Source organism: Panthera pardus, unplaced genomic scaffold, assembly GCF_024362965.1.
Source record: "Panthera pardus isolate Hobbes unplaced genomic scaffold, ASM2436296v1 HiC_scaffold_18, whole genome shotgun sequence".
Classification (NCBI taxonomy): domain Eukaryota; kingdom Metazoa; phylum Chordata; class Mammalia; order Carnivora; family Felidae; genus Panthera; species Panthera pardus.
The window spans coordinates 7,276,409-7,297,138 of NW_026526743.1; the positions used below are offsets into that span (position 1 = coordinate 7,276,409).

Consider the following 20,730-nt stretch of genomic DNA (forward strand, 5'->3'; position numbering starts at 1 on the left):
ACACAGTGACGGTCATTGCCTGCACACTCCAGTGTGTGATCCCTGCAGATATAGGTGTTCTTTTCTACAACCACAGGACACCCCTTAGAGTCAGAACTCAACACGGATACACGGCTGCATTCTCGTACTCAAGAGCTCATTCAAGTTGTGCCAATGGTCCCAGGACCTCCCTTCCCAAGGAGAGAATCCAGTTCGGGGTCACGTGTGGCACTCAGCGGCCACACTTCCTTCATCTTCTTCCCTCTCGAATGGTTTTCCCTTGATTTTCGTGAGCTGAGACTACAGGCTAGTTACTTTGCAGAACGACCTCAGTTGGATTCGTCTCGTATCCACTCACTTTCAGATTCAGGTTATCTGTAGGTCAACAGAACCTTCAGAAACGTGATCTTGCCTCCCAGCAAGTGGTACACCATTTTGACTTGTCTTGTTTGATGGATGGTTGACACCTCTTTACTTTCCCTAAAGATTTCCTAGAGAATCCACTTCTCCCAGAGCATGTAATTCTCTACAGAGATTTGGTGCAGAGTTACAGAGGGGGTACTGCACTCTGCTAGGCTGACCAGGGAGAATATTCCAAGGGCTCAGAGCCCATCCCTCAGGAGCTGCCAAAGTGAGCCCTGAGGGGAAGACAGGACTTTCTTAGTAACACATAGGTTCTGAGCAAGGCGGGCCTGCTGACTTAACCCTTCCCTGCACACCTGCCTGCCTTCTGGTTGTTAGAAGCAAGCCGCTACAAATGGCCCGTGTTCCAGAAGAGGAGAATTCGACTCTAACTTTTGGTGTGATGAACAGAAAAGAATATATAGACAGGTTTAAACCGTCGTAAGTCCAAAGTAACCGCCACACGCTCCAATCTCCTAAATACGTATTAAACTAGGACTTAGAGCCCTCACTCCCAGAGACACAAATCTTCTCTTCTTTTTGCTTTTTTTCCTTCTTGCTTTTTATTTTTAAGCTTATTTTTTTTTAACGTTTATTTATTTTTGAGACAGAGAGAGACAGAGCATGAACGGGGAAGGGGCAGAGAGAGAGGGAGACACAGAATCAGAAGCAGGCTCCAGGCTCTGAGCCATCAGCCCAGAGCCCGACGCGGGGCTCGAACTCACGGACTGTGAGATCGTGACCTGAGCTGAAGTCGGACGCTTAACCGACTGAGCCACCCAGGCGCCCCTAAGCTTATTAATTTTTAAGAGAGAGGGAGCACGAGCAAGCAGGGGAGGGGCAGAGAGAGAGAGAGAGAGAGGGAATATATCCCAAGCAGGCTCCTTGCTGTTAGCACAGAGCCTAACACTGGGCTCAGTCTCACACAGACTGTGAGATCACGACGAGAGCTGAAACCAAGAGTTGGATGCTTAGCCGACTGAGCCACCCAGGCGCCCCTAATTTTTATTTTTAAAAACTAATTAATTATTATTATTATTATTCTTTAGAGAGAGAGAGAGGCAGAGAGAGAGAATCCCAAGCAGGCTCTGCACTGTCAGCACAGAGCCTAACTCAGGGCTTGAGCCCATGAACCAAGACATCATGACCTGAGTCAGGTGCTTAATTGATTGAGCCACCCAGGCGCCCCACCTTTTTTGTTTTTAACAGTGCATGTGGCCTATTTTGGTTAATGCTTCATGCCTACTTGAAAATAATGTACAGGGGCGCCTGGGTGGCTCAGTCGGTTGAGCGCCCGACTGCGGCTCAGGTCATGATCTCACAGTCTGTGAGTTCGAGCCCCGCGTCGGTCTCTGTGCTGACAGCTCAGAGCCTGGAGCCTGTTTCAGATCCTGTGTCTCCCTCTCTCTCTGACGCTCCCCTATTCACGCTCTGTCTCTGTCTCAAAAATAAAAAAAGTAAACGTTAAAAAAAAATTAAAAAAAAAAAAAGAAAATAATGTACATTTTGTAACTGCTGGGGGTAGTGGTGCTCTGAAAACGTTAACTAGGTCAAGTTGGTTAATCCTGTTGTTCTAATCTTCTTTAGCCTGATATTTTTGCTTGTTTCATCAATAACTGTGTGCAGATAAAAGTTTTCCATGATGGGGGGGGGTGCACCTGGCTGATTTAGTCAGTGGAGCACACAACCCTTGATCTCAAGGTCGTAAGTTCAAGTGCATGTTGGGTGTAGAGATTGCTTAAAAATAAAATCTTAAGGGGTGCCTGGGTGGCTCAGTTGGTTAAGCATCCAACTCTTGATTTTGGCTGAGGTCATGATCTCAGTCGTGGGATCAAGCCCTGAGTCGGGCTGCACATGAAGTGTGGAACCTGCCTAAGATTCTCTCTCTCCATCTGTCCCTCCCCATTTCAGGCTGCCTCTCTGTCTCTCTCTCAAGAAACAAAACAAAAACCCTAAAAATAAAAAAATAAAGTCTTAATTAAAAAACAGGGAAATCTTTTTTTAAAAAGTTTTGCCATGAAAGGTGTGCCTGGGTGGCTCAGCTGGTTATGTGTCAGACTCTTAATTTCATCTCAGGTCACGATCTCACAGCTTCGTGGGTTCAAGCCCACATCGGGCTCTGTGCTGACAGCACAGAGCCTGCTTGGGATCCTCTCTCTCCCTCTCTCTCTGTTCTTTCCCCACTTGTGTTCTTGCTCTCACAAAATAAATCAACCTAAAAAAATGTGTTTTTTTTCCCATGATGGAAGAACCCTCATGTGCCTGGATGGAGGGGTGGGGGTGTTTCACGCACTTTTTAACGACCTTAATGAAGGGTCTTGCTATAGCCGTTCAAACACTCAGCAATGTGGATGACCTCATTTCATACCAGTCTCCAGTGTCTTTTCCATTAGCCAGGGAATTAGCAATATTCTCCACATCAACCGGTTTCCGTATCCTCAAACAGAATCCTTTGGTCCCAGTGCTCGGGGCTAAGAGGAGTTAGAACTGAGACCTGAGCTCGCACGCAATCAGAGCAGGATTGCGACACCAGAAGTACTCGCTTGTGGGGCTGTTTGTGCACTCCACCTGGTTCTCACCGTGGGAGCATGGGTGTGTCATGAAACTCACGGGTCAAGAGAGAAGAAGGAAGAGCAGGGCGGGCCAAAGATACCACCGTGGGGGGCTTCCCTCCTTCCTGTGGTTGCAAAACTGAAGCAGGCCCTTCGAGCAGGCTGCAGGGCCAGGATGATCCCTGAATTCCTTTGCCTCCTCCGCTTTGGTAAGTTCCTTGGACTGCTTGTACTGGGATTCAGGACAGAGGTGGGCTGAGTAAGAGACGTCGTTAAGGTAATGAAGTTGGAAAGAAATACCGTCAGTATGCCTTCATTGGCGGCTTTAGACATGCCTCCTATAAAGTGATGGCAATATTTAAAACTTACATTTCATATCCATGACTGTGCTCTATGCCTACATGGCTTCCACTTTATTTATTTTTAGCAACTCAATATTTTTCATTTAAATGTAGTTACTCGGGGATGGACACTTTCAATATTCTTCCCCTTAAAAAAATTTTTTGGGGGCACCTGGGTGGCTCAGTCGGTTAAGCGTCCAACTACGGCTCAGGTCATGATCTCGCGGTCCGTGAGTTTGAGCCCCGCGTCAGGCTCTGTGCTGACAGCTCAGAGCCTGCAGCCTGTTTCAGATTCTGTGTCTCCCTCTCTCTGACCCTCCCCCGTTCATGCTCTGTCTCTCCCTGTCTCAAAAATAAATAAACGTTAAAAAAAAATTAAAAAAATTTTTTTGATGTTTATTTATTTTTGAGAGATAAAGAGAGGGAGAGAGAGAGAGAGAGAAAGACAGAGCATGAGGAGGGGAGGGGCAGAGAGAGAGAGGGAGACCCAGAATTCGGAAGCAGGCTCCAGGTTCTCAGCTGTCAGCCCTGAGCCCAACATGAGGCTCGAACTCACGAACCAGGAGATCATGACTGGGCCACCCAGGCACCCTTCTTAATTATTTTTAATTCCAAGGGAGCCAAGAAGTAGCCAGGAATAAGAACAACTGGGTTGGAGTATCCTACTTCTATGGACTGAATGTCTGTGTTTCCTGAAAGTTCCCATATGGAAGCCCTAACCCCCGAGGTGATGATGTTGGGAGGTAGGGCCTTTGGGCGCTAACCAGGTCGTAAGGGGAGTCTTCGTGCATGGGATTAGTCTCTTCTTGTGAGAGACCCAAGAGAGACGATCTGTCTTCACTGCAGGAAGATAAAGAGGAAAAGGCAGCGGTCTATAAAGCGGGAAGAATGTCCTCACAAGGATCCAAACACGCTCGTACCCTGGTCTCAGAATTTAGCCTCTAGAGCCAAGACCCCCCCCCCCCCCACAAGTCTAGGGTCTTCTGTTAGAGCAGCGGGAGCTGACAAAGACACGGCAAATCCACCTGTGTGGGGGACAGAGGTGGATGGACCTTTTTCCTTTTTGAATATCCACTTGGATTCTGAGGTTTATTTTAGGGCACCGAGCAGTGAGCCTCGTCCTGTCTGGAGTATCAAGAAATGAAAAACGACGATGGAAAAGATTGGTCCAAAAACCTTTCGATGCCAGAGCTAAGGCTGTCACTTGTTCCCTGCGATGATGGGGGCTTTCTCCATCTCTGAGCCAGCCCTTCATCCCATCAACTGGAAGTGGTGACAACGGCGTGCTGTTCGAAGTGGGGTTCACCGGGTGGGAGGAAGATGGTGAGTTATGGCGAGTGTGCATCTTTTCACATCCTAGAAAAAATCTTTGTGAGTCGTGCTTACACTGGGCACCCTGTCAGTCTGCCACTGTGCATTTGTTGAGGTCCTACTACATGCCGGGACCTGTGCAGACATAGGGATGCCAAGGTGGATAGCACAGAGTCCGGGCTTTCTGGGTGAGTGACATCTTGTACCTCCCATGGCGTGAAGCACGTACACTTGGTATAAACACACGCAAGAGTTTACAACCAGAGCGATGTTAGCATCATGGTGACAGGAGTTGGTCCTTTCCTCTCTCATTTTTGGGCACAATGAATCCACATCTGTAACTGAACGACAGCACCTCTGCACAGCCCACTAGGACACCAGAGGTTCATCCTTCTGTGCAAGGAAGGTAGGTGGCCGGGGCCTGGAGGTGGCTGCAACATGACAGCAGTGGTGGCTTTGGCAGTGGAGGAGGTGGGCAGCGAAGGGGTCAGTGGAAGTCTGCATGCCCGGCTGTGGCCGGACGGTCCCCCGCTCTTCAACAACACCCCTATTTCGGAGGAGAGAGTGCCAAGACCAGTGGGAAGGCTGGGGTGAGGCTGGGCAGGGGGAGGGTGCACACAAAACTGAGAGAACTGGCTCCTGCTGCCTGAGCTGTCTGCCCAGGAGGAGCTCTGGGACACCCCCTCTCCAAGGTGGGGACATACGCAGAGCCACAGCGCTAAGCACATACTTCTCCCCACTTTGTGCCACCCCCACCGTTTTCCCTCAACCTGCTTTTTCACATGCTCCCAACCTGAGCTGGAAGACGGCACTGGCAAGAGAAACCAAGACTTATGCCCTAGCGCCACCTTCTGGAAAACAAAAGAAAGGCTCCTGTGGGGCTCATCGGTTGAACCATTAGATTAGACTCAAAGTAAACAGAACCTTACCCAAAAGAGGGTCCCTACTTCAAGTGCGGGGTCAGGGATACTTCTCATCAAACACCATGAAAAATCACGGCCACATGGCCTCACAAAAAGCAAATGACAATTTTCCAGCAACCAACTAAACCCAAAGACACAATACTGTGAGCTGACTTACAAAGAATTCAAAAGAGCTGAGGTGCCCAGCTGGTTCAGTGGGTAGAGTGCACAACTCTTGATCTTGGGGTTGTGGGTTTGAGGCCCATGTTGAGTGTAGGGATTAGTTAAAAAAAATAAAATATCTGGGGAGCCTGGGTGGCTCAGTTAGTTTTAAGGATCTGAGTCTTGATTTTGGCTCAGGTCATGATCTCATGGTTTGTGAGTTCCAGCCCCACGTCGGGCTTTGTGCTGGCAGTGAGGAGCCTGCTTGTGATTCTCTCTCTTTCTTTCTCTCTCTGCCCCTCCCCTGCTCATGTGTGCATGCTCTCTCTCTCTCTCAAAATAAATAAATAAACTTAAAAAAAAGTAAATAAAATCTCAAAAAAAAAAAAAAAACCCACCCACAAAACCCTCCAAGAACAATCAGACTCCATCAGAGGAAACAACACAAGATTAACAGGTATGATGGAGAAGAGAGGGTGAGGGGAATAGAGACTGTATTTAAAGAAACAATAGCTAAGAACTCCCCAAACCTAGGGAAGAAAGTGGAAAGCCCATGAAGCTAACGGAACACCTTATAATCTCAAGGCAAAAAGACCTTCTCTAAGACACATCACAACAACACTGTCAAAAGACAATGCTAAAGAAAGAATTTTAAAGGCAGCCGAGGTGGCAAAGGGAAGGTAGTAACCTATAAAGGAACCTCCGTCAGGGTATAAGCAGATTTCTCAGCAGAAATTCTAGAGGTCAGGAGAGACTAACGTGACCTCTTCAAAATACTGGAAGACAGCAACTGCCAGCCAAGAATACTCTCCAGATATAAGGAGAGGAAAGACTTTCTCAGACAAAAGCTGAAGAAGCCCATCGCCACTCAACCTGCCTAACAAGAAATGCCGAATGGAGTTCTTCAAGCAGAAACAGGACACAAATACAAAAAAAATCTGATAAAGGTGATAAATAGCATGAGAAAAGTGTAACTCTTTTTAAGAATAGTATATTAAACACTGAAATACAGCATGAAGGTTAAAAAAAAAGAGCATTAAACATAACCACAGCCAGTGCAATTTGGTGATGAAATCACGGCATCCAAAGAGGTAATTTATGACATCAAAAATATACAGAAGAAGGAGGAGTAAAAGGATGGGGCCTTTACAGGCGAATGAAGATAAACTACTATCGGCAGCAAGGGCACTATTTCATCTATTCGATGTTTGGTGTAAACCTCATGGTAATCACAGGGCAAAAAACTACAGCAAAGACATGAAACATAAAGAAAGGACAGACAGAGCAAATCACAATGGAAAACCACCAACTTACAAAGACAGAAACAGAGGAAAAAAGAAACAACAGAGAGACAAAATAACCAGAAGGTAAAAAGATAAAAGGGAGTAGTGAGTCCTTACATCTCAGCAATCACCCTAACTGTAAAGTGGTTGAACGTGCCGATCAAAAGGCACAGACTGGCTGGTTGGATTTAAAAAAACCCACTCAACTCTATGCTGCTTGCAGGAGACTCATTTCTGCTCTCAAGACACAGAGAGGCCCGAGCTGAAAGGATGGAATTGCAAGCAAACATAAACCAAAAGAAGGCAGGCAAAACCATACTTGTATCAGACAAAACACACTTCAGCCAAAAAGGGTAACAAGGGACAAAGAAGGTTATTATATAATGATGAATGGGTCAATACATCAAGAAGACAATAACAATCATAAATATATATGTTCCTAACGCCTGAACGACAAAGTATATGAAACAAATACTAACAGATCTTAAGGAAGAAACAGACCATGATACAATGATAATAAGGGACTTCAATATCAGCAACATATAGATCATCCAGACAGAAAATCAACAAGGAAATGTTGGAACTGAACCACACTTTGGAACAAGTGAACTAATACAGAACATGCTATCCGACATTTACAGAATCCACATTCTTCTCGAGTGCACAGGGAGCATTCTCCAGGACAGATCGAGACAGGCCACAAAATAAATCTTGGCAAATTTAAGAAGACTGAAACCACACCAACTATCTTTTCTGACGACAATGGTCAGAATGACCAGTGAAACATAAATCAACAACAACAAGAAAATGAGAAAGAAGATCTACAAATATGTGGAAACTAACCCACTTCTAAACAATGGCTCGAGAAGAAATCAAAGGGAAATTAAAAATTATCTTGAAACACATGAAAATGGAAATCAAATCTTTTATCAAATCTTGTGGGACCCAGCAAAACCAGTTCTGAGAGAAAAGTTATAGCAATAGTGGATATATTAAGACGTTAGAAAGATCTCAAATAATCAAGTTAACTTTACACTTCAAGAACTAGAAAAAGAACACCACCACAAGAAAAGTACAAACCAATATCCCTGATGAATATAGATGCAAAAATTCTCAGCAAAAATCAATAAATGGGACTATATCAAACTCAAAAGCTTCTGCGGAGCAAAAGAAACAATTAACAAAATGAAAGGACAACCTACAAAATGGAAGACAATTTTTGCAAGCCATATATCAGATAAGGGGTTAATATGCAAAATATATAAAGAATTCACACAGCCTAGTGACAACAATAACAAAAACCATCCAATTAAAACATGGGCCGAAAAAGTAATTGACATTTCTCCAAAGAGGACATCCATTTGGCCAACAGGTACATGAGAAGATGTTCAATGTCACTAATCATCAGGAAAATGCAAACTAAGACCACAATGAGATATCACCTCACACCTGTCAGAATGGCTCTCATCAAGAAGAGGGGTGCCTGGGTGTCTCAGTTGGTTATGTGTCCTACTCTTAATTTCAGCTCAGGTCATGATCTCCCCGTTTGTGGGATCAACTCCTGCATCAGGCTCTGCACTGACAGTGCGGAGCCTGCTTGGGATTCTCTCTCTGCCTCTCTCCTATTGGGGCATGCACACACGCACACATGCTCTTTCTCTCTCTCAAAATAAATAAACTTAAAAAAAAAAAGACGAGACAAAAAGTGTTGGTGAGGATGTGGTGAAAAGTAAAACCAAAAACAAACCCTTGTTCACTGCAGTGGAGATGTAAATTGGTCCAACCACTATGGAAAATAATATGGAGATTCCTCAAAAAATTAAAAATAGAACTCTGTATGACCCAGCAATTTCACTTCTGGGAAGATCCCCAAATGAAATGAAACAGGATTTCAAGGAGACCTCTGCACACCCATGCTTATTGAAGCATTATTCACAAGAGCCAAGATACGGAAACAACCAATGCCTATCAATGGATGGACAGATAAAAAGATATAGTATACGGGCACTTGGCTGGCTCAGTTGGTGAAGTGTTGGTGACTCTGTTGGTCTCAGAGTTGTGAATGGCTCAGCTGGCTCAGCTGGTGACTCTGTTGATCTCAGAGTTGTGAATTCTAGCCCCACATCGGGTATAGAGATTAACTGAAAATAAAATCTTAAAAAAAAAAAAAGGTGGAGTATGCATACACAACGGAATATTAAGGGAAGATATCCTTGCCATTTACAACAACGTGGATAGACACTGAGCACATCACGATAAGTGAGATAAGTCAGACAGAAAGACAGGTACTGTGCTATCACTCATATGTGGAATCTAAAAAAAGTCAAACCCATAAAAAAAACCCCAGAGAGTAAATGGTGATTAGCAGGGGATTCAGGGATTAGACGAGGCTGGTTCAGAGTACAAACTTGTAACGAGCAGGGAATAAACCAAAGATCTAATGCTCGGCATAATGAATATAGACGATAATACTGTACTATAATTACACAATGTGATAAATATCGCTATAATCATGTTAACAACATATAAATGTCAAAATGATATATACACCATAATTTTACACAATGCTACAGGTCATTTTTTTTTAATGTTTATTTTTGAGAGAGAGAGAGAGAGAGAGAAACGTGAGCAGGGGAGAGGCAGAGAGAGAGGGAGACAGAATCTGGACAAAGCAGGCTCCAGGCTGAGCTGTCAGCACAGAGCCCCATGCAGGGCTCGAACCCACGAACCGTGAGATCATGACCTGAGCCCAAGTCGGAGGCTTAACTGACTGAGCCACCCGGGTACCCCTAAAAGTCAAATTTATCCAATAATAATAAAAGGTCTGGCATGCCCCACTTTAAGAATCTAAAGTGTTAAGGGGCTCGCCGGGTGGCTCAGTGGGTTGGGCGTCCGACTTACATACTTAGGGCGCTCTTTGGGATGCACCCCCTGAGCGCCTGAAGTCCCGGAACCCCCCTTTCCCTGCGAGGCAGGGGCGGAGGAGGGTCCCGCGGGTGCCCCCGGCCCTCCCGCCTGGGGCTACGGGGCGCCCCCTAGGCCGCGAGCAGCGCTCTCCAGGGCCGGACTCGGAGGCGTCCTCCTGGGAAAGCGCGCTCCTCGGGCGGCGCCGGGGAGCTCGCGGCCGCTACTCACCCGTGGGGCCACCGCTCCTTCACACCAGGACGCGAGGGACGCGCCCACGCCGCTCCCACGCCTCTCCAGCACAGACGCGGGCGGCGCCAGGGCGCGGACGGCGCGCACCGAAGCTTCCCGAAAGCGCACGCGGCGCGCACGCTCGGGCCCCCGGCGGAGGGAGCGCAGGTGCGGAGCGCGCGGGCCGCGGGTGCCCTCGGCGCCCTGCTCGCCCGCCCACGCTTAGCAACAGTGCGCGGTGCGTCCCGGGCAACGTGGGGCCCCGACCCTGCGCCGCGAGAGACTCCAGCATTTTGTCCGGCTGGAGCCCGCTCGGAGGAAAAACGCTGCGCGCCCCCTGACCCCCACCCCGGGCACGCGGTCTGGCCCGCAGGGGCCGCGGGGACTTGTAGTCCCCAGGGCGGAGCCTACGGATCCGTCATCCCCTCTGGGAATCTGTAGAGTAGGGGACCAGTCCGTTTGCTTCACCTGCACCATTGAGTGCTTGCTCTGTGTTCAGCTCCTTGCTGGGATTGGTAGGTGAGCTCGTGCCCACTCGAGCTTAAGCAGGAAGATGAACTTGGAAGGTAGGAGGGAAGGGGGAAAAAAAATGACAAAAAAAAAAAAAAGTGCTGTTTGAAGGTTGCACTCCTCTTTTGAGTTTTCCTCCAGGGGAGACTATCAGGACAGGCAGGGAGATGCGTCTTGAGGCTTAAATAAAAGACGGCATCTCCCCGTTTGTTTCCAGGTTCTCGACCTTGTGGCCTGTGTTTGTAAACTGTTTCGGCATTTATCGGATTTTTAATGTCCCCCAAATCCCAAGGGAAGTGGACCCAAATCTTTCTTGACTTAAAGGAGCACGTTGATGCTTTAGGACTTGGTCCTGAGAGCAATGGATGATTTCTGAGAGCAGTTTTGATGTCTTTCAATGACTTATACATAAACTCACACATCAGAAAATCCTTTGGGGCACCTGGGTGGCTCAGTTGGTTAAGTGTCTGACTTCGGCACAGGTCATGATTTCACCGTTTGTGAGTTCAAGCCCCGTTTCAGGCTCTGTGCTACAGCTCAGAGCCTGGACCCTTCTTCATATTCTGTGTCTCCCTCTCTCTCGGCCCTTCCCCACCCCGCCCCCCAAAATAAATGAACGTAAAAAAAAAATCCCTTGCCAGACCACTTGCTCTTAGCTTTTGATTTCGGAAAACAAAATCACAGTTAAGTAAAGGATATTTATTCTCCAGTTTGTCAGCTAATGGAACACCTAGAAGTCAAGATGCTTTTACTAGAACGTTGCTGAATGCTGTATCACAGTTAAGTAATTGTAGAATTTTTTTGGTTAAAGTCTACCTTTTCCATATCCTAGTACTAGTGAAAGACAGCTGGTGCCATACATTTTATTAATTTTGATTTTGACATAAAAAAATTACAACCAAATGATTCTAAATTTATCTCATCCTAAGCACCAAGAAGCCTTTAATATTGGGGACAGTTCTTGGTCACTTTATCTCAGGTGTCACTCTTAGGAGACATAGGGGCCACTTTGTGTCTTTGATATTGTCAGGAGATGAGTGAGATCTCATCTCATCTGCAAACTTTCCAGACCTCCCCCCATGGTGTGCCTTCTGTCCCAGGAGGGAAGAGAACCAGTAAAATCTCACACAAGCTGGTAACTTGATCAAGGACTCATCATTCCCCATGGTAACTGTGGAGCCATTGCATGCAAGGACAGACCTGAGGACAGGGAGTAAGGAAGAGAGGAAGTATTTCTCCTGGCCTCCTAACACAGGTTCTCCACCAGGGGAACACCACCCCACCTCCCATCCTCCGTATCTAGGAATGTTGGCAAAGGTCCTGATAGCACTCATTATCTTCTCCCACAATGACTGGGGCTTCAGCTGCTCTTTAGTGAGAAAAAGAAATGGTGCTGAATGTTCTCACAAGGAACAGGACAGTCCCACGTGCTGAAGAAATATCCCACCCAAAGTGCCAATTGTGCCCATGGTGAGAAACACAGCATGTCCCCATGGTGGAGTTTGGTGTTCAGAGAACCCCGTGTCACTATACCAGCCCATGAACAAGACAAGTGCTCAGCTGTTCTACATGGATCCAGGTGGAGACTCCTTCTGGCTGCACCAGGCTTCCAGCAGGAGAACGCCCATAATAACCACAACTAGGGAAGCCAGACCCAGGCGGATGAGGTTGCCCGTGGTGTAGTCCCTCGATATGGCACCTGGGGGGACTGGGAGAGAGGAGAGCGTCAGCACCAGCCAGTAGAGGAGCGCCCGTCCTTCCCACGTGGATCTGCCCAGCGGGACGCTCCTGCACCCACTTGTGTGCCCTGGCCAGTGGTCAGCTGTGGCCGCCCTGAAGTTGTAATCACTGAAAACCCAACGTGGGATTTCGTGAGGGTTCTAGTGGGTCTTCCTTGGTCTTCTGTCCTTTGTCTTCTCTCTGCTCGGTCTCTCTTCCTTCACTTATTGGCTCTTCATATCATTTGACCCTCCCACGTGTCCCTTTTCCCTTCTCCCTCCTGATATTAGGAATCGGGCTTAGGAGCAAGACCAAAACCCAAAGTTGCTGCCCCGAGTGTGGAAATGATTCCGTGGTTGCCTGTGCACCCCCTCCTCACGGCAAAGACTTCAGGCGGCCGTGAGCTCAAGAAAATTGAAGCCCAGTAGCTAAGCACCGAGAGCACTGTGCATTTCATTCCCACCGCACCCAAGAAGAGCTAGGGCTCAGTGTTGGCCTGGGCTCCTAATGAGGACCTGGGCTGGCGTTGGCCCTGGCATTGGCCCTGGCTCCTAATGAGGACCTGGGCTCCTAACGAGGACCTGGGCTGGCGTTGGCCCTGGCTGCTAACAAGGACCTGGGCTAAGGGTTGGCTCTGGCTGCTAATGAGGACCTGGGCTGGCGTTGGCCCTGGCTGCTAACGAGGACCTGGGCTAAGGGTTGGCCCTGGCTGCTAACGAGGACCTGGGCTCAGGGTTGGCCCTGGCTGCTAACCAGGACCTGGGCTGGGCATTGGCCCTGGCTCCTAACCAGGACCTGGGCTCGGGGTTGGCCCTGGCTGCTAACCAGGACCTGGGCTGGGCATTGGCCCTGGCTCCTAACCAGGACCTGGGCTCGGGGTTGGCCCTGGCTCCTAAGAGGACCTGCGAGTGAAGCTTCCATGTCACACAGGCCGTGGGTGCAGAGTTCATGTGTGAGCCCACCAGCCACATTTCCCGGAGACAGAGTCCGTGGGAGGAACCCGTGGTGACGTCGCGGAACCCAGGGTGCTCTCTGCACCTGTGTGTGCTGGCTGCATGGTCCCTGCTTTCCAACCAGAGGGTGTTGGGCCACCACGGCTCACATGCACACGTCTACGGTGCCACGGAAGCACGGGGTGTGGCATCCAAGGAAGCAACGTTCTGGCCAGACACACAAGATGGTTGTGGAAGATCCTCCACGGGTGACCCAGAACCCGGCGGCCGGGACAGCACCGCGCACTAAGAACGAGACCGCAAGCCATGAGGCTGCCATCACCAGGACGACCCACAAGTCTAAGAGACGCAAAGCGTAGGGGAAGGGACGCTGACGGTTGGCGGGATGGATCGTTGGCAAGAACAACTTGAGCAATTCTCCAGGAATACAGAACAACAAAGGCCAAAGACTAGAGGTTAGGAAAGGGCAGGTGCGAGGAGGAGATGACGGCAAAATCAGAAGACAAAGAAGAATCAGAAAGGAACAGAAGCAACGCTCTCCAGGTAGAAAAAAGAGCACGTCGTTCACCTTAAACGGATAGTGTTGTAAGTCAGTGATGGGTCCACCCAACTGGGAAAGCAAGCAAAACAGCCAAAATAAAAACAAGCTGATGAAGAAATGAATTGAATTTCTCCAACTTCTGAAAAGTCGTGCAAAACCTCACCTCTCACCCGGATCTCAAGACCATCGCTAGGCTGTGAGGCCCAGAAAGGAGTCCCGGTCTGGAAGTAGACACAGCTGTAGTTCCCGGCGTCACCGACTGTCACGGTCTGCAGGGAGAAGTCCGCCTCCTTGCCGACTGGGGTCCGGAGCCGGATGGGCTCTGCCACTCCCGCCTTCAGCAGAGCGAACCTCATGGGCCTGAAAACATTGTCTGGCCTCTGGCACTGCAGGGTCACATCGTCTCCTGCGGTCACCACACCCCTTTGGTGGGCTTGCAGGGAAGGTTTAGGGAGACCTCCTGTAAGAGAAGGGGGGCCCCGAGGTCACGGGGAGAAGCCCAGGGTCCCCCACTCACCCTTGTTCTCCCATGGGGGGTTCCTGCTGAGGGTGGGACACAGATCCCTGGTGTCACCCTCTTTCGACTCTGCGGGAAGGAGGTCCCCCCCCCCCCACGAGCCCTGGATGAGGCCGACCAAGTCATTCTGTTGCTGTGTTTCTCCACCTTCTGTGTCCCGTCCTCTGGTCCCTCCCCCAGGCCTGTCCTGCTCCTCACCTGTCACCAGCAGCAGGATGACCTCACTGGGTGGTGATCTTATGTCCGGGGCCCCTGGTCTGTAGCACTCACAGGTGTAGTCTCCAGCGTGGCTGGTTCTTAGGCCAGTGAGGTGAAATTCAGCCAGGCCCTTCTTGGAAGTCGGTGATCGTGAAAAATCCAAAAGAATATTTCCCTTCCTGAGAGCAAAGTTGACATTCTTGGTCGGAGTTTGACATCGCAGCCTTACACTGCTTCTGGGAGGCACCACCCAGCTGGGCCAGGCCCTGAGGGTGGGCTTGGGAAGGGGCTCTGGAAGGAAGCAGATTGGGGACAGGATTTGGTGCCCTCGCCTGCTGTCAGGAAACCCCTTGAAGGAAAGAGAAGGGATGCGGGGAATTTGGAGCGAAGGAGAGGGAGGGTTTAACTGAAGGAACACTCACCGTCAGTCCCCCTGCTTCCTTGGCCAGCGCACAGCCCTGCAAGAGAACGCTCTGTCCATGGAACCTGAGCCCCCATCCCGAGGGACCTCCCCAGGGGGCTGCTGCTGAGACTGGACCCTGGAGGTCATGCATCTGGGGTTCTCATTTCCCCACACTGGCCCCTGGCTTCCGCTCTGCCCTCAGCTCCTGTCTCAGTTCCCCCAGAAGGTGTCCTGTGCGAATCTCACCTGCCATGGCCCCAGGACTTCTGCTGGTTCCACAAACATCCACAAAACCCTCAATTCTTTAGAGTTTATGTACTTCATGCCACAGGAGACACAAAGTGTCACTGTTCTGTGAATACCTGGAAGGTAGCTGCTCTGGGCTGTTCACCTCAGCTTCCCCAGTGTCTGTACACATTCTGTACTGTACTGAGACTCAACAAATGCATGTTGATCAACTGAAGAGATGCCCCAATGGAAGCATGGCTCAGAGAGATTTTTCAGGTGGAAAAACCAGTGACTTTGGAGGCGGACAGGCCTGGGTTTGAATGTTGACCTTTCTGCTAATTCTCTGCATGGCCCTGAGCAGGAACCTTGAGCTGTCAATCTCAGAGTCCTCATTTCTCAATGTGGGCCTAATTCCCACCACGCAGGACTGCTTGTGAGGGTCGAAACGGTATTTCCCACAAGGTGGATTACAAACCACGGATGCTCTAGGAGCTGACTTTAGGGAATGCAGTGACATGGCATTCTATAGCATTGAATACCTGGGAAAGGCATTGAAAAGGAAAGGCATTACCCTTTTAAATCACTTCCACTTCTTTGATCACAACAAAGAATTTTTCAAGCTAGAGATCAAACTTTTCTGCCTTGTTGCCCTTTGTAATAAGGAAGAGCTGGCCGTGGGCTCAGAAATGTGATGGGCAACAATGCATGGCTAGAATGTCCTATCATCTTCTTCTTTGCAATGTATATATGTTTACATTGACCTATTTTTGGTAGTGACCCTGGTTTTTCTTTTAAATTTTATTTATTTAAAAAAAAATTTTAATGCTTGTTTAATTTTGAGAGAGAGAGACAGAGCATGAGCAGGGGAGGGGCAGAGAGAGAAAGAAACACAGAATCCCAAGCAGGCTCCAGGCTCTGAGCTGTTAGCACAGAGCCCGACATGGGGCTTGAACCCACGAACCGCAAGATCATGACCTGAGCCGAAGTCAGAGGCTTCACCGACTGAGCCACCAGGCACCCTCAAATTTTTTTATTTAAGCAGTTGGCATAAAGTTTCCGTCTTCAAATGAATGTACTTGTTTAAAACAAAGATATTGAGCCAGTAGGATTTTAAATAAATAGGGATGAGGTAGGCCTACAGGATAGACCATGGATGTGGAATGTAAGGATTTGCATACTGAAAAACATTTGATGTACCTAAAGCCTCTGCAAGGTACCTAACACATACGAGGCAATCAATGAAGACAAGCAGGTGGTCACATTTCTTTCCAGCCGCCCCCACCTCTAATCCCAGTATACAAGCCCAAGAAACTTACCAAGGCAGAGGAGGCAAAAGAATTCAGAGATCATAGTGGCCCTGCAGTCTGCTCTAAGGGCCCTTCTTCTATCTCAACCACGACAGGGAGGTAAGCTGCATGTGGGTGGTGACATCTTTGGCCAACCCTTCCTTTCCTTCCTCTCATGTGACCTACACATTTTGTGTCCCACCCACATTCAGGAAACAAGAAGGAATAAAATGCTCCATGAGATCATACTTCACGCAAGCTCTTTACGTGAACATGGTGAATTCACTACACAAATTCAAACCCACTTACAAGAGCAAGAGGTGCTGGAAACCAGGACCCAAACAATTCCACTGAGGAGATGGAAACAGGCTGGTGCAGAGACCACTGGAGCTTCTCTGGCCTATAGGAAACATACCAGACTTTGGAAGTGAATGAAGGAATTGGTGTTAGTGACTATTTTTGAATGACTGTAACAGATGAGGTGTTTCTCTGAGGTCAATGTGCAGAAATGGAGCAAGACTGATGGTTCATGGGGGTGTCTGGCTGGCTGGCTCAGTTGGTGGGTCATTGCAACTCTTGATCTCAAGGTTGTGAACTTGAGCCTCATATTGGGTGTAGAGCTTACTTTAAAAAACAAAAAAGACCATGATTCATGCATTTGAAAACAAATTTAGTCTGGAGAGTTATACTGTGTAAAGATTTTTTTTTTGTCTTACGTGGAAAAATATGACACAGCTATTAGTAAGTCAAACGTACATGTTGCCAGCCATAGGGTAATCACTAAAAGAAATGAACAAAAAACAAATAGAGGTAAAAAAAATAAGGGGGGAGTTAAAATGGCATATTAAAAATAACAATAAGAAGAAAAATAACAATAGGGGTGTCTGGGTGGCTCACTTGGCTAAGCATCTGACTCTTGATTTCGGCTCAGGTTGTGATCTCATGGTTCATGAGATCAAGTCCCAAGTCGGGCTCCACACTGAGCACAGAGCCTGCTTGCGATTCTCTCTCTCCTTCTCTCTCTGCCCCTCCCCTATTTGTGCTCTCTCTCTCTCTCAAAAATAAATAGATAAACTTTAAAAAATAACCATAATTGTTTTTAAAACAAAGGCTTTGGAAATGAGGAAACATAAAAGAGATGCACAAATAGAAGGATTAGCAAGATGATAAACTTATATTCTGTGAATAAGTAATTACATTAAATGTAAATGGGCCCAAAAATTCAATTGAAAGACTATTAGACTGGGTGTTTTTTAAAAACCTAAATATATGCTGTTTTTTAAAGACAAACACTTTAAGTATATACAAAGATGAATTGAGAGCCCAAAAAACCCCCCACAAAAATATATAACATATAACCAGAAAAAGAAAGATGAAATGGCTCTACTGGTAGATTTTTTGGCAAGAAATAGCATTAGATATGAAGAGGAATATTTCCTAATGATAAAATAGTCAATTCAAGGGAAATACATAATAATTCTAACTTTGTATGCACCTACTAACATAGACACAAAAATCCATAAAAGAATTGTCGATACCATAAAGAAATAAACATACAATCACTTTATCTTGTAACACATCTCTCTCAGTAACTGCATTCCACATGGAAAAAAACCAAAACAAAACAAACAAACAAAACCCACACAAGCCCAAAGAAAGAAAGAAAAGAAAGCCATTTGCTATTCCAAGCAATCAAACCAGGAGAAGGTAAATAAGATGCCATTTCACTCTATCTTTTTGACAAAAATTTAAAAAAAATTTTTTTTACATTTATTTCTTTTTGAGAGACAGGGCCCAAGTGGGGGAGGGGCAGAGAGAGAATGAGACAGAATCCAAAGCAGGCTGCACGCTCTGAGCTGTCAGCACAGAGCCCGACGCAGGGCTAGAACTCACAAACTGTGAGATCATGACCTGAGCCGAAGTTGGACGTTTAACCAACTGAGACACCCAGGTGCCCCCAAAAGTTTTTAATGCTAACATGTAATGTTGAATAGAATTTAGGAAAATATACATGCGCATAATCAGTTTTTAGGATGATAAATCAATATTCTTTACTAAATGGCAACTAGCTTATGAAGCTTATCTGCCTTCCCCCACCACTACACAAAACATTTATAGTCTTTCACCTGGGAGTTTAAATCCCAGTAGTTTGCCCTGAGGAATAATTAAAGTTGTCCAAAAGATTTACAAGTTGCTCATTTTAACTATGTTTATATTAGCAAGTGAATTGGAAGGAATATAAATGTGCAAAAGTAGGAGATTGGTTAGGTACAAATAAGTACTTACTTCCATAGAGGGGAACACTATGCATCCATTTGAGTCACATTGTGGAGTATACAAATAAAATTTCAATTTTCCAGGAAGATATGATAATGTATACAAATATGTATAAACAAATGAAAGACTCAAAATTCTAAAAAATTTCTATAAATAAATCACACCGTGGAAGCAATTTATGGTCATGTTGTGAGAAAGTACTCATTGGCATGGAACACTCTTTAAAATGTATTGGTTTGTGACAAAACAAGATAACAGTATAGGATATACATACACACACGTAAATATATATTACCCCCAAACATTTCTAAAGTACGTGAGCCTTTTAAAATGAAGATCTTCGGGGCACCTGGGTGGCTCAGTCGGTTAAGCATCTGACTTCGGCCTAGGTCATGATCTCATGGTTCGTGGGTTTGAGCCCTGTGTTGGGGTCTGTGCTAACAGCTTAGAGCCTGGAGCCTGTTTCAGATTCTGTGTCTGCCTCTCTCTCCGCCCCTACTCCACTCATGCTGTGTCTCTCTGTCTCTCGCTCTCTCTCTCTCTCTCTCTCTCAAAAATAAATAAACATGGGGCGCCTGGGTGGCTCAGTTGGTTAAGCGTCCGACTTCGGCTCAGGTCATGATCTCACGGTCTGTGAGTTCGAGCCCCGCGTCGGGCTCTGTGCTGACAGCTCAGAGCCTGGAGCCCATTTCAGATTCTGTGTCTCCCTCTCTCTCTGCCCCTCCCCTGTTCATACTCTGTCTCTCTCTGTCTCAAAAAAAATAAATAAATAAACGTTAAAAAAAATAAAAAATAAATAAATAAACACTACAAATTGTTTTAAAAATAAATAAAATTAACACCTTTGCTGAGCGCAGTGGTGGGTTTGGGTATGAAGGTGCAAGGGGTCAATTGGTAGATGATCTGAACTGTTCTATATAAAAATGAGTTAACAAATTCAGAGTGGGGCTAAAGATAGAATCTAGATGAATGACATCATAGAAACCAGGGACATGTGCAGTGGGGAAAAAATGGGAGAAAATCAACAGTGGGGAGTGTGATATAAAACTCCTTCTCTAGCTCCTCTGTGACATAGCAGACACAAATCTCCATGGACCACTCATGATTTCTGTGTACATGAAATCTTTCAGGAAAGTGAAGAAGTTGGCTTGAAACTTTTTTTGTTAAGGCCTTTAGGAAGACTAAGGTGATATCAAGTACATTGTCTAGTTGGACAGAAGATTTCTTGGAGAAAGCTTAACAAAGTGTACCCGCAGGATCCTGGTTTGCCCAAAACACTATCGTTAAATGTACAGAGAGAATTATGTCTCAAAAAGAATGGTGGCTGTATGTTCTACCATATGGGATGGGTTGGTGTCAGATGGATAGAAAGCCACAACATTTTTGAGAGCTACGCTGGCAAAATTACTCCCAGCACTACTTAAAGAAATTACACAAAGGGGCGCCCGGGTGGCTCAGTCGGTTAAGCGTCCAACATTGGCTAAGGTCAGGATCTCACGGTTTGTGAGTTTGATCCCTATGTTGGGCTCTGTGCTGACAGCTCAGAGCCTAGAGCCTGCTTCAGATTCTGTGTCTCCCTCTCTCTCTGGCCCTCCCTTGCTTGCACTCTCTCTCTCTCTCTTTCAAAAATAAATAAACATTAAAAAGAAAAAGAAAAAGGAAATTACACAAAGACTTGAAGGCTCAATTTTCTTTGGGCAGAAAGTGAGCTGAGAAATCGTACCATCCATCAAGAGGGTCATATTCTCCAGGGTCCTCTTCAGAAGTGGAGAGGAGGGTTGATAAAATAAAGATAACTCAGAGGGAGGAACCAAGAGCTGTGAAGAACAGTGGGCTGAGAAGCCCTTCTCAGAGAATAGAACTGAAACTTTATGAAGGAACATTTCCATCCCCAGAATTGTGGCATCTTGCAGCGTTTGCCCAGAGTGATTTTGCAATTGCTATGAACCAGTGACTGCTGATGTTTCCCACAGGGAAGAAGCCTTTTCACGTGGGAGTGCTGTGGTTATCCCACTTCTGTTTTGCTATTAT

The 20,730-nt window shown here is 46.8% G+C and overlaps 1 protein-coding gene across 1 annotated transcript; it reads right to left on the reverse strand.

Moving 5' to 3' along the window:
• Nucleotides 1-11,926: 11,926 nt before the first annotated feature.
• LOC109259290 (T-cell-interacting, activating receptor on myeloid cells protein 1-like) lies at nucleotides 11,927-15,228 on the reverse strand. Its single transcript, XM_019436804.2, has 4 exons — nucleotides 14,928-15,228; nucleotides 14,506-14,796; nucleotides 13,954-14,250; nucleotides 11,927-12,285 (listed from the first exon to the last, which is right to left on the reverse strand). Exons 1-4 carry the CDS (start codon nucleotides 15,001-15,003, stop codon nucleotides 12,143-12,145), a joined length of 807 nt encoding a protein of 268 aa, XP_019292349.2. The 5' UTR covers nucleotides 15,004-15,228; the 3' UTR covers nucleotides 11,927-12,142.
• Nucleotides 15,229-20,730: the final 5,502 nt, after the last annotated feature.